At 38.7% G+C, this 14,479-nt stretch overlaps 1 protein-coding gene across 1 annotated transcript; it reads right to left on the bottom strand.

Moving 5' to 3' along the window:
* Window positions 1-4,133: 4,133 nt before the first annotated feature.
* Window positions 4,134-14,418, bottom strand: rmi1 (RMI1, RecQ mediated genome instability 1, homolog (S. cerevisiae)). The gene is made up of 9 exons (XM_006789744.3): window positions 14,162-14,418; window positions 12,683-12,892; window positions 11,241-11,351; window positions 10,585-10,734; window positions 8,240-8,310; window positions 7,863-7,986; window positions 7,619-7,694; window positions 7,230-7,419; window positions 4,134-6,493 (listed from the first exon to the last, which is right to left on the bottom strand). Exons 2-9 carry the CDS (start codon window positions 12,842-12,844, stop codon window positions 5,338-5,340), a joined length of 2,040 nt encoding a protein of 679 aa, XP_006789807.2. The 5' UTR covers window positions 12,845-12,892; window positions 14,162-14,418; the 3' UTR covers window positions 4,134-5,337.
* Between the last annotated feature and the right edge of the window lie 61 nt (window positions 14,419-14,479).

Below are 14,479 nucleotides of genomic sequence, written 5' to 3' on the forward strand. Positions count from 1 at the left end.
GTGATGCAGGTCGGAGGTAAACCATGGAGCTGAACGGGAAAATGAGACAGTTCGATGTTTAAGAAGATTATGAAGGTTGAAACACCACAGGAACGGTTGTCACCGTGTTGTTTTTTGTTTTTTAAAAATAAAAGTTGTGTTTTACAGAAAAAAGGGTTGAGTGCTCAGTTATCAGCTAATGCTAGCAAACTTGGTTAGAAAGCAGCATTCATAAACTGTACAGGTGCAACACATACACATGCATATCAGCTTATTAGTCCTGATAAAGTAACAGACTAGTAAAACATTTGTAATGAAATCAAAACATCCCCATTTTATTATGCCAGCTCGAGCAGTACTTACACTGTAAAAACAAAAAAAACACTAACTAAAAAAAACTGAAAAAAATGTAAAATGTTTTCTGCTTCTACATTATTGTTTGTTTTTTTTAAGCTTTCTGTAAATGGTCAAATTCTATGTGTGGTTAAAAAGTATGAAGAAAATTGCTGAATATAGAAAAATCCTTCATTTCAAAATCATACATGATGCAATATTTTTACAGTGTATTTTTACTTCTTCAATAATTATCTTTACATAAAAATTAAAGAGTTTAACATTTTATACACTGTATAAGAAGTGCTTTTACCATATTTGACATAAATTAGTGAATTTATAACATTCAGCTGCAAATATTTCTACACTGCTGTACTTTGAGTGTCTGGTTTTACTTTCTTGTGAACAATAAAAAAAAATCCTCATTAAAGATGTATGATTTTTCCTTTCTTTAAATTTCATGTGTGTATTGGAGACAAATTTAGAGTGGCATGGTTTGATCATGCGCAGAGGAGGGACAGTAGATATGCTGCACAAAAAGATGTTGAAGATGGAGCTGCCAGGCAGGAGGAAAGTGAAGGAGGACATGCAGAGGGTTGGTGTGACAGAGCAGGGCGGTAGGGAGATGGGTGGTATGAAGGCAGGTGAGGCAGACAATGAAGAAGAAAAGATGTGCATATAGGATGTATCACTGTAATTATTGTTGGAAAATAAATGTCTGACATTCTCTTATTTAACAGATTCAAAATACAATATTTTTTATTGTGTATTACAAATCATATAATACAGTATAAAACACCTTAATATAACTACTAATGCAAACTTGTGCTATACAAATAAGGCAGAACTGAATTGAAAAATACAATACATTTCATCACAGCTAAGTGCATATACATAGTACATGGAAAACTTTTATACATGAACCTAAAGCCCTTGAAAACTTTGATTTGAGCATGAAATGGGTCTTTTCTTGGTTCTTTTTAAAAGCACAATAATCATCTTCTCCATCCACCCAGATGAGGCAAATCAAAGTGGAAAGGTACTTTATTGTTTCCCATGTCCAATTTCCTCATAATTTTCTATTCCTTTAATGATTCACATTCTCAAGTCACAGCAGGCACGCACACACGCACACACACATAGGCATTTAGAGGTATGTTTTTGCCATAAAGAGAAACCATTTGCTCATTTTGATGGAGGCCTAAAAGAGAGGTTGAGCTGTCTAAGTGGATTTTTCATTACTGAATGTAATAGGGCAAAGAAAATTACAGCTGCTACAGCAGGAGGGGCATTAGAATTGTTCATGTACTTTTTACACGGATAATTGTAATGACCAGAAAGGTTCAGTGCAGCTGTACATGAACATTAGAAAATTAACACGGTGCTCTCTCTGTCGCCTGCGTGTGCTCCGTCCCTTCACGACTGGCCCGCTATTTGCAATTTGGAAAGGTACATCCAAACTCACAGGGGAATGAAAAAGCTTATTTTGTCCCTCTGCCACCGCTCTGGACTGAGACAAAAGTGGAAAAGCAACATAATCAAGGAAATCATTTTCAAAATGAAAGGCTAGGGCATTCGAGTACTTTCTCATGCTGCTTCTAAATGTATTTTTTTATCATGTGCTACTGAAAAACCTTTAAAAGGTAAAAAGAATATATAGATATATATATATATGTGTGTGTGTATATATATATATATATATATATATATATATATATATATAATTTCCCCTCAGTCTGCTTTCAAAAGAACCCCCGACCCATAGTGCATGAGCCATACGTTTTAGAGGAATTAGTCATAAGGTCATAGTAATGGCAAAAATGCTGAAATGTTTGGCTTGTCTCCTCTTTATTTGTTCCCTGACCTCGTACATTGTAGTAATTGACTGTCTGCACTAAAATGCTTCATATACAGCAGTGGGGGAAGAAGTACTCAAACCCTTCACTTCAGTAAAATGTTTTCAACAACAACAAAAAAGAGAAAAATGTAATAAATAAATAATATAGCGAGCTACACATTCCTGTCACAACCGCTCCAGATGTCCTGCCTGTCCCTCTGGGTTCATACTTTATCGCTCCAATTTCAAACCATCGCTGAATACAGTTTGGAAGAAGATTACTTTGTGTGTTGTACAATATCACTGCAGTGTTGAATAATCCATTGGCTATGATTTTTTACAGCTTTATTCTGTAGGATATAAACTGGGTTAGTGTCTGTTTTGAATGTGTTTCCTCCACACAGATGGTCAAGTATGGAGCTGGTATCTATAAGGATTTCTGAATTAAGATATGTTTGGTTTTATAGGATATTGAAACAGTTTTGCGCTTTTTTAAATTGTTTATGAGCCTCCCAACATAAATGATGGTTAGTTATCAAATTTGATTTCACACTTCTACTTTCGGCTGGTCACCACAGTCCATAGCATCCTTCTCTATCACACTCCTCCTTCACTATATCCACAAATCTTCTCTAAGGTTTCCTCTTGTACTCTTGCCTGGGAGCTCCAAATCTAAGACCTTTTGCCCTGTGTATATACAACGTCCGTCCTCTGCACATGCCCAAACCACCTTGCCTCTCTAACTTTGTCTTTGAACCGCTCAACCTGAAGCATCCTGCTAATGACCACACCGCTGTGCTACATCTTACTGCCATCTTTTTGTTAAAAATCTAGTTTCATACAATCTTCCCATTTCAACATTTCATCATAAACCTGACTTTATTTTGCATTCCTCCAACCCGAGATTGAAAAACCCGGAAAAAAAAGGCATTGGAATTTTTATTATCCCTGCTACTAAACATCATACACGTTTTGCTAGAATTTAATAACCTCAGTTTCTTCCAAGTTTTCAGTTTCTTTTCCACTACATTCAGAGGCTCTTCTCAACTTTTTTCCAGAGCATTGTATATATATATATATATATATATATATATATATATATATATATATATATATATATATATATATATATATAATAGTTTCATTAGAAAATAAAGTGAGTTTTAATCATTTACTTACAATATAAACAGTAGGGCTGAAGTCCACATGTAACCTTTATTAAATTGGAGTGAAATTTATTTTATTTGTACACACTGATATCTATCATCAAGGTAACTGTGTACAATCTCTCCACAGTAATCTGTGACTCTCTAGGGTCAGTGAAGTCAATAAATGAGATGGACCTATTTGCTCTACACCCATATGAAATAAACTTGTATTTTTTATTTAGTAAATAAATCAAAACCTTAAAACTTTGTGTTTAAAACTGAACCTTTTTTCTTAAATTGAGCATTCTCTTTAGACTCTTATAGCTCTGGGTAATTAACAGCTATGAGTGAACAACCATTGTGTGCTGACGGAGCTAAATCAGTGACAGCTCTTTAAACTTGATGGTACTTCTAAAGTGCACTCATGGTTTCTGTAGCATGACTGCATATAAACAGGAAATAAATGTATTGGGTACTCCTTGTTACTCACCATACAGCCACCCAATAATATGGGGAGCAGACTGCTGGTTTGCTTTCATACCCGGTGAACAAGCACTCCCCTCTCAGTTCATTTACTCTATCACCCAATAGTTATTCCACTTGTATCTCCCTATGGGTTGCTGCTTTCCCCCTTCCTCACTCAGCCCTCCACCAAATTCAGCTTCATTAGCACATAACAGGCTATCAACATGCATAGCAGGGTCCTGATTTAGATGTTCAAGCTGATTAGCTCTTAATGAACCAAGACCGGCTACCTGAATGGAAGTGCACTCAGTGGCATAAGACTACAATATACATGCAGGTGCGCTCCCACCACAGAAACAATTCTAAGCATATAACATACATTTTAATAGCCCGTGTTTTGCTCATTATCACACCTAAGAGAAGATGTAGACAAGGCAGAAGAGACACTGAGTAATTTATGTAGCAGAAATTCTTAAAATGTTTCATCTGAAAGTGAGATCTCTGACTCCTCTAAAGAAGCCCAGGTAGTAATTAGAGATACTTTTAAACACTGTGTGCTTAAACAGTGCATATCCAACAGCTGCGTTTGATACAGACCAAATGAAACACGGTGTATCTGTGAGGCAGTCTGCTTTATAACGTTATTCAGCTAAACTGGAAAAAACACAACGCTCAGAAAGGAAAGATAAGCATAGCAACAAGGACGTGCACATTTTTATTAGTCACAGAGCGCAAGAAAAAAAAAAAATATAAAAACGTTCAAGATACAGTAAATGCAGACAATGTATTAAATTTGTGGTATGCGCGTTCTTAAAAGACAAAAACAGACGAGACTCTGTAATGAACAGAAATAATCGAAGCTCATGGCCTCTCCTTTATCTTTCTTTCCTCTCATTCTTCTCTGAGGGAGTTTATTAAAGACCCGCATTGCCCTTGGCTATTCAATCATTTTTCAGTAAGAAGTAATGGTTGTACTGAATGAATGCAAAGGCTGGCAATTCATTACCACAATCAGACGACTAACACCCCACCCCCCCCCAACATCCCTCCTCTCATCTTGTATACTCCGCCCTGCTCTTCGGGTAGTTTTCAGCATTAAGCAGAATTCGGGGCCTTGAAAACCGGGATGTCTGATCTGATTTGCACATAACCACCTTTGTTTGTTGGATCTGTTTAGTGTGCTTGTGAGCAATGCGGCACATTCTAAGCGGAAAACAACACAATGAATAGATGAATGAAATCCTCCAATGACAAATGGCAGAACGTCACATTCACATGGAGCAGATGGGATGCTGATCATCATTTCACACCTTCTGCTCTCCAAATCTGAAGCAGAAGGGCAGGTTGATCACCAATTAAAATAACTACCTTAGTCTGAAACTAGCGTGATTTTTTTCCTTCCACGCAACGCAACTATTAGTTTCATTACATGAAAAGAAAACTTTCAAGGCCACTGAGTGATGTTACATCTGCCACAGTTTTGTTGGCAATTTTTTTTTATCTCCGCCTAAGGGCAATATACTTTTCCGCTGCCTGCAATTTTCTCATTATCGCCCACTTCCCCTCAACCACTGTTTATTTTCTCCCGTCCCTCACCCTCTGCTCGAGCTCCTGGAGTATTTTCTCGCTGACGGGGTCCACTTTGGTCACCACCGCTTTCCTGCCCTCCGGTTGAACAATAACAGTCATAATGCAGCACATGTCCACAAGCTCTTCCTGGCATCTCCTCATCCCCGCATCCAGCTCACCTCTCCGAGACGGGTCACGCTTCAGGGCTCCCTTCTCTGCTACCGAGAAGCTCAGAAGGCCTGTCAAAACTTCATTGGACAGCTCCACGTCCAGGTAACCGGTCCCGTCAGATATTGTAGCAGAAACACTCCAAACGCCATTACTGCTGCTCAGTTTTCCCAAGAGAGTCACAATGAAAGCTTTGACATGGATCTCCATGGTGTGGAGAAGTGGTTTGGACATTAAATTTTCTAGCAAGCACAAGTATGTAAAGGGTGGAGAGGTCAGAGTGACAGGAGGGAGTGTGCTGCCACTCCGAGCATTTTGTTTGGACGATCTTGAAGCTTCTGATTCGTAGCTAGTGCTCTCGGTGTCTCTACTAGACCTATGCTGAACAGGGATCTCATTTGGTCCACTAGTCTTCCCACTGGTTTCTGCCTCTTCCAAAATGCAGTCCATATCTTCATCCACAAAATCAATCTTGTCATTAGCAGCCAAATATAATTCACGTGCTGCCTCTGAAGCTGCTGGAAAACGAAATAACTCCTGAGTTGTCTTGGTTAATTGCTCTGAAGCTTCTCTAGTGTCCCTTTTCTGTGCGCTGGATCTGGAGTTGATAGACCCAAGTCGTGACCCAGAGCCACTCAAAGTGCATGATTCAAACAGAGCAGCTTGGGGTTTTGTTGCTCTGTTGGGATTTCCTGTTATTCTGCTGTTCTGTGGTGTGTTTCTGTAACTGCTGTCAGATGGTGTGGGGACACTTTCATTTTCCTGGAAAATCACACTGTCCAGCTCCTCCAGGGGAAGGTCGTCAAAGTCTTCGTCAGGAAAGTCTTCGTCTGCCATGCTGTGATCTTGGATCTGTTGATGAACTGCATCGGGGGGGACTGAGTCAAAGAGGTCAGCTTCCGTGTGTTCGTCATCATTTAGGTAACCCTGGTCTAAACCATTTCTGCTGCTTCGGGTCGAGCCACCTCTGTCAGAGCGGGTGGAGAGTTCACTTCTGAAAGACAACAGCAAATTATGCTGGACTGAGTTAACAGGGCTTTTAAATCATCGGGGTTAATCAGCTCATTGTTCAAAGCGCACACAGAAGACTGGACAAAGACGTTCACACAGACATAAATTTGAAAAAACTGTAGCGACAACACTTTGCATCATCCTGTCCTTGAATATTCATCATCACAACATTGAAACGATATAACAGCTAAATATGAGACAATGTTATTTCTCTGTGTAAGTCAATGAGGCCAGTGTAAACTAGTGACTCTGCAGTTCATTCCTCCTGGAAATAATTGTACCCTGCACAACTCGCTTAGCATTTTATATCATGACATATGAACTGTCTTTTTCCTGCATCTCAAAATGACCGGTGTACGTTCCACTTTATTCTCAGCAGCTTCTGTCTCTTCAGGAAATTGATGAACTTTAAATAAAACGGAAATTGTCATGACATTTGAATCTACCCTGTGATTTCTCCTCCTGCTGTAGGTATACTGCCTTCAGTACGTATTTGTTAAGAATGTTGTTCTCGTCACCGGCCGCAGCGACGTAAAGACATTTTATTAGAAAACTTTGTGAAGACGCTGTAAGACGAATGCATTAAAACCATCTTAAAGTCTTTTTTTTCCGGAAGATATAAGTGATGTTAAAACTAGAAATGCCACGATTTCCACGACAGTGCAAAGTGAGGCTTTGCAGCATCCAAATGTCAAGACATCACATTGTTTACCACCCACCTGGACGAAGCGGCTGGGACAAGGCTCCTGATGGACGAGCTTCTCGAAGACTGAGTGGAAGCCTCATGCAGCGTGCTGTAGCCGCTGTCTCGGGCAGGTTCAACCTGAAGCATTTCAACTTCCTCTTGGGCCTCGAGACTGGCTAACAGCTCTGCATCATCAAGATCCAGATCATCCACTTCCTGGTTACCTTAAAACAAAGAAAAAGAAAAACAACAACAACACATATGTTAGTATAATTTCAAAAAATGGGCAGGTCAGATTAAAGAAGAAAAAAAAAGCAAAGCCATATAAGACAGAATGTCTAAATTTCTAATAAAGTGTATGTAGTGTCACATTGTGCCGATGATGGATGATCTTTGAAGATACACAGAGTCTAATACATATACCTTGTTGTTGTGCTGGAGCCTCCTCTCCTTCCTGTTCCTGCTCAGGAAGTCCCAGTGTCCGACACAGCACCCTGCCCTATCACAACAGTATCAAAATAAGCCACTGAATGTGTATGGTGTACTCCATCTTATTGCTATACAAAATCGTATAACATCTTTGTGTAGTTTTATACAAGAAAAGAGAAATCAGAAGAAACATTTATTTTAAATGAGACCAAATGTACGAGAAATCGTTAGAGGTTACCTGGTTATTCCTGTCCACCAGGTCTTCGACCTCACCACCGAGGATTTTGATGTTGGACGGCCCCAAAAGCAAAACACCAAGTCTGCAAACGATCTTTCCTTGCAGCTGCAGCTTTGCACCGGGCCTGCAAGAGTCAGCAACATTTCAGGAAAATGTCTAGTTCTTATTTTTAATTAACAATAACAACAACAACATTTCATCCATTTCTCGTTGTGCTTGGATACTTGTGTTTCTATAAAACTCGAGGCAATATTGTTAGGAGGAAAAGACTTTTATTTCATTTTAGGCAGACATGTGCCCTTTAAATTTTTTTTCAAATAACTAGCAGTAAAAAGACACGATATTGCAGCAACATGTTTTACAGATCAATCCTTAACCTGAGTGCCGTGCTGAGAACAGGGATCGGCTGATACTCCATAGCCTCCAGGCTCTGAACTCCATCTGTCACCTGTGGAATCAAACATGTTTGATCAGAAAACACGTAAATACTAAAAAGACTGTGATGACATTTATGCAAATCTATAATAAAACTGTGGGTTTTTTTGTGTGTGAATTAAACAGATTAAAAGACAGTTGTGTGAATTTTTCAGTTCATTTTCTGCAGTGATCTGAGACCCCGTGGGCTGTTGTCTGGAGGCTATCATAAATATGTGAGGGTTTGGATTTAGACAGAAATATCCAGGCCAAAACTTAACAGCTCTGTAACTGCTCTTTACTTATGAATGTAGACGTATTAAGGTATAAAGGAAAATTAGAAAAAAAAACAAAAAAAACATAGTAGATGATTTGTGCATTTGTGTAAGTTAGTATATTTCATTTAATTTACAATTTCACTAAATAAGGGAAATATGACTATCTAAAAATAAACTGAGTTCAATTAGACTGGCCACAACCAGGTTTACTGCCAAACCTGCTAAATCAAGAAATGATTTAAATTAACACAATCTAAAGAAACACAGCTGAGAAACAAAACATTGACATCTATCAGTCTGGAAATGATTACAAAACCATTTCTAAAGTTTATCCACAAATGGAGAAAACATGGAACAGTGGTGAACCTTCCCAGAAGTGGATGGTCTGCTAAAATTACTCTAAGAGCTCACCGACAGCTCATCCAGGAGACTCCAGAACAACATCTATTTTGGGACGTATGTACATATTTTGGGGGGGAAAAAGTCTGTGGACTGATGAGAGAAAAGTTGAACTTTGTGGAAGGTTTGAGTCTCGTTACATCTGGTGTAAAACTAACACAGCATTTCATAGGAACAAAATCATACCAGCGGTCAAACATGGTGGTGGTAGTGTAATGGTCTGGGGCTGTTTTGCTGCTTCAGGATGACTTGCAGTAAATGATTGAACCATGAATTCTGATCTCTACCAGAAAATCCCGAAGGAGAATGTCCTTCCATCAGTTTGATCTTAAACACGTGAGCCAATCATCCTTTGAATGACTCAAAAAAAAAAGAAAAAAGAAAGAAGGAGGTTTTGGAGTGTCCGTGGTCAAAGTCTGGACTTATAATAACTCTGGATACTGTAGCATAACTTTAAACAGGTCAATGATACTCAAAAACCCTCCAGTGTGGCTGAATGATAATAACTCTGAAAAGATGAGGGGGCCAAAATTCCTCCACAGTGATGTGAACAACTCACTCAGTTATCACAAACACTTGATTGCAGTTCTTGGTGACAAAGGTGTCACAGCCAGCTATGATATTTAGGGGCAATTATTTTTTCACACACAGTTCTAAAACAGTAATTTATATTTACTAAGTTTATGTTTGTCTATTATTGTTTAAAAATGCAAAATTGTTTGATGATCTGAAACATGCCAGCGTGACAAATATGCAAAAAAAGAAAGAAAAGAAAAACAATTTGGTGAATAATAAATAATTTTCCACAGCACTGTAGGTTGTTTAGACTCTAAAACCCATGTAGACTGATTCAGTATGGAAATAACTGTTATTTCAATTTCTTTTAATATGATTATACACGCTGGCTGTCCTGTCCTGGTCAAAGCTAATCTACGACTCTTTGATCAAAAATGGTCTGAGAAACAGTTAAAATAATATTAAAAGCCACAGCAACGTTTCTAAGCAAGACCTGCACTGTTCTGGAAGAAAAGAAAAAAAACATACACTGAAAAGTATATTACTTATGGTGGAAATTAGAGTCTGCCTCATATATTCCTGCAATTTACTCTTTCATATGCTCTCACTGATGGTACCATCCGCTCTGATTCAGTCAGGAAGAGAAGCAGAATTATTCCACTCAACCAAACATACAAAGAGTCTGGTCACAGATAAGTGCTGGACACACTGCGTGCCACTGCAGTCAAGACGAGACGAGTCAAGACAATGTTTTCTATTAACAACACAATTTAAAGCTCTGTCTCTACAGGAAGTGCCTGAATGTTTTTCTGTTTGTCTGTGAGATGCTGAAAAGCTACTAAGACACAGACATACAAGATGCTGAATGATGCAAAAAGCCAAAGCTTTAAAATGAAATTTTAAGTTTTAAATCTGCAATTTTTGATCTCCCTTTTGTGACCCAAACTTGTGTCTTAGTTAGAAAGAAGACAACTAGCATCATCACATATTCAATACCTGCTTTTTAAGGTTAATGCTACTGTTATTTACATAAAGGCATTCATTCAAAAGGCTTTTACTGTAACTCAATTGAGATTTTTTTTTAATGGCAACTATGATTCACATAAGACTCTGACCTGCAGTAGTAGCATACGGGTGGGTTTGGCTTCCCAGGGCCTCTGGGTGGTCTGTGTGACTGCAGACACCTCGTCATTGGCACAATCTGTGCCCCTCCACTTCTGTAGCTGACCATACGCCGGCTGACTGATGTCCAATAATGAGTCGACCTAAAACAGAGTTGGACCTCTTGTCATGTTTCCATTTCCGTGCACGATGATCAACCGAGCGTTGGTGTCACCAGCAAGGTGAGTTATCTGTATGCACAGCCCAAATTAATCATCACCATTAACTCAAGCGCTATATTTCCTCAAGAGTTTGCTTTGCAATTTTTTTCCCCTCTCCGATGCAAAAAGCAAAAATAACAACACAATACACACAAAAATTCCAATTTTAGACTACTTTCAAAAATTACGGGTCGGTTAAATAAATGCAGCAGGAACGCCTAAATACCCCCCTCCCAATGTGAAAAGCTGAGTGACTTGCCTTTATGTGATTTAGCTCAGGTTTTATGCTGTTGGTACACATATTGTTCTCAGTCTATTGTTTGCTGTTTTTACATGCTTTTTTTTTTAATTTGTTTTTTTTTTTGTTGAAAATATGACCAAAACTGTCCCCAACAACAACAAGAATAAATAAAGAAACTGGATGAACTATGTAACATGAAAGTTTGTACCTGGACGCAGAAGGTGCCACTGAGCTCAGTCTTCTGGGCTTCAGCGAGCCCTTCAGGCAGGACAGGAAAGTCCAGGTCTCTGAGGTCTGTTAACAGCCATTGGTCCAGCGCCTGAAGAACCACATCAAGCAGTGAGATTCATTTTTGGTTCACTTACTGTCATTCAGCAGCAGTTACACATAGAGTGGACCTATTATGTTCACTTCCAGTCCCATAATTTATTCTTTTGTTAAATGTATATGTATTTTAAATGACGCACAGTTAAAACAACCCTTTGTTTTAAAGGAAGCTTTAGTGCAAAGCTACCTGCAGATACCGGTGACTCAGATCCAGAAAAAAAAGTAGAAACTCTACAGAAAAATGATTTAACAGAGTAAGAAAGAAATGTCACAGGGATTTGGATGAATTCAGTGCTTCGGTAGTGTTAGCAATGCCTGCAGATATTTTATTTCTTGTTTATAATAAGAACGCGCTCTACAGAGTTGAGATCTCAGGACCAGTTGAATGAACCGGCATGCTGCTGGAACCATGAGGTGATTATTTGTGCCTTGAAAAAACAACAACAAAAAAACAAAAAAAAAAACAAGAAACGTTGTCCTCTTCCAAGCATGTAGTGGAAAAAAAACAACAAAAAAAGACAACTTTGGCCAAAAAGGAGCACAGCTGTTCGACAACTATATTTTGGTACACTGTGTCATACAAATGATGCGTCAATACAGGGAAATATTCCCCACATGACGCCACCGCAAGCTGCGACAGCTGACGCCGAGTAGGATGGATTCATGCTGCCATCAGCTTGTTGTAACAGAAACCAGGATTTGTCAGACCAGAATGTGTCCTTTCACTCTTCAGTCACGCACATTTGCTCATTATTACCTACTCTAGCATGAGCTCCTTGTTCTCAGCTAACAGTGATAGAAATGTGTATGGTCTTGGGCTTCTGTTTCTTGGTTATCAGCCCCAGGGTTGTTTGAGTTTTGCCTTCTGCTAGCTGCATATTTGTGCAGGATTTTGCAAATATGAAGATCACATGAATACAAAAAAGGAAGAGACACCGAACTAACTGCTGTGTCACAGATGTTATTCAGCTCAAACTGGGTTATTCTACCAAGAGTGATAAAATGTGCATGAACCACATCAAATCCACATGTTCACATCGAAGCCAGTAACCATCTTTGAGGAAAAAGTGGGGTAACCATGCACCCCCTGACCACCTTCTATCATGTGACCCATACTTAACCCATGTCATAATAAGTGAGCGAACATCTTATAAGACAATAAGTGGAAACAAGACCTCTTAATCTATACTGGAGTTTCTGGAGCTCTGGAGAAATATCCAGAAACAGGTAGGAAAGGAATCCTGAGACTTTTGTTGACAAAAACAAAGCATTTGATTTCTGTCTATCGAGTTGTACACTGAGACAGTCGCACATCCTGCCTACCTGCTGGTTGGTTTGCTGCTGTGACAGATGAGCTTCTCCTCCTGCCTCTCCTTGTAGCCACTCCACACAGGCTTCTAGCCAGGCAAAGGGCACCTGGACATGCCAGGAGGATTGCAGCCATGCTTGGGTAGCACGTACCACTGCCTGAATCCCAGGAGTCATCTCTTCCTCTAAGTGTGTTTGGCTCTCTTCTGCTTTCCCAGCTGCTTTCTGTCAGAATACACAGACTGCTTTAGCCACATTCTTATTCTGAAGCTGCTTTAGCCACATTATTTCAATTCAGGTATTCATATCATAGTCGCACTTCTCATTAATTACTCAATAACACATTTAGAGTTTTAATCATTCACATTTTTTATTGTCATTCAGTCAATGATTCACTGATGCACTGACTGAACAAAATTACGTGTGCAGAAAAAAAACACACAAACACACACAAAATCACAACAAAAGGTTAAAAAGACTGTAGTGTAACTGTCTATTACACAGTAAACACTAAAAAAATAAATTAAGATGGTAGTGAAGAATAAATAAATAAAAACTGTATTTACAAAAATATGTAAGTGCATAGCTGAGGTGTCTGGTGGTGGTCAGGTAAAAAAAAAATGCAACACAGTAGTTATCTGTAGTGCACCGTTTGTTTGTTTGTTTGTTTTACTTAATGTAGTTTTAACTTGACTGTAGTGTAAGTGCAAAATATGAGAAGGGATAAAATTCTACATTTAATTTACAACGATCCCTGAGCTGAGTCCCCAGTGACCCATGACGGATTAATAGTTAAGCTGTGTTTTAACATGTTAGTTTTTAAATGAATAAATCTTAGAATAAATTTGGCCTTGCCGTTTATCGTATTTTGTTTTCTAAGTGAGTACTCCAAATAGGCAAAAAAAATTAATAATAATTCAAGGTAAAGTGTTGAATGTTAACCCTCACTAGATTGCAGGATGAGCTTTTTTGTACACTAGTCTCTTGGTAAAGCCCTCAAACCACTGGGGCCATTTAGAAAAGATTGTTTTATAACAAGAACATAATATTATTGTATCTGATTGTTTTCTTGGGTTATTTGAACAAGGTAACCACACTGTCTCTGCACATGATCTTAAGCAGACGTAAACAGATGTTGCAGGACTGAACTGTTTATTAATTTTAAATTAAAATCGCCAATGAAAACAGTTCAATTACGACAAATATTTCGGATGTCTTTATCATTATCCTTACCTTACAAAATTATGTTTATGTCTTGCAGGTATTTCATGCAGTTGTGCTTTTAAACGTAAAGTGTGAAAAACAAGAGGAAATTCAGCTTTGAGAATATGCATTTCAAATCAAATCGGGACTGCGAAAATATCAGAAAAATTATATATTTTTCCCAACATTGTCCAGCCCTGCTGTTGGAGGGCATGAAAGGGATATCGGGTAAGAAAAACTTTACCAAAAAAAAAAGTGTTTATAACCATTTAGCTGGTGTGTATATGTTACCTGAGAAGCACGGGGGCAGACTCGTCCATCAAGTATTGCACAAGTAGGTAGAAAGGCGCCAAAGTTGATTAACCCAGCCTACTTATATAACAAACCTGAACACAAGCATCCAGCGGCAGAAGTCCCTACTCACAACAGAAGGCCTTAAACCAAACACTCGTGTCGAAAAAACGTGACCATTAGCCTTGCAAATCGCATCTTTCTAAACTGGAATAACTAGAAGGGCCACTGTTAGCAGTCGATCCGTGTCCGGAAACAGACTGGTACGTACCGCCTCGGTTCTCGTGATTGGCGTTCGTTGTAGCCAATCGGATTTAT

The sequence above is a fragment of the Neolamprologus brichardi genome, chromosome 12, assembly GCF_056152115.1.
Source record: "Neolamprologus brichardi isolate AB-2024 chromosome 12, ASM5615211v1, whole genome shotgun sequence".
Lineage (NCBI taxonomy): Eukaryota > Metazoa > Chordata > Actinopteri > Cichliformes > Cichlidae > Neolamprologus > Neolamprologus brichardi.

Excerpts from the sequence above, each read along its gene's own strand:
- rmi1 (XM_006789744.3), bottom strand. The coding sequence starts at position 12,844 with ATGACTCCTGGGATTCAGGCAGTGGTACGTGCTACCCAAGCATGGCTG. Across the intron at positions 10,735-11,240 it reads GTGGCACCTTCTGCGTCCAG|GTCGACTCATTATTGGACAT; the intron begins GTACAAACTTTC and ends ACTCTGTTTTAG. Across the intron at positions 7,420-7,618 it reads GGCTCCAGCACAACAACAAG|GTAACCAGGAAGTGGATGAT; the intron begins GTATATGTATTA and ends CTTTGTTTTAAG.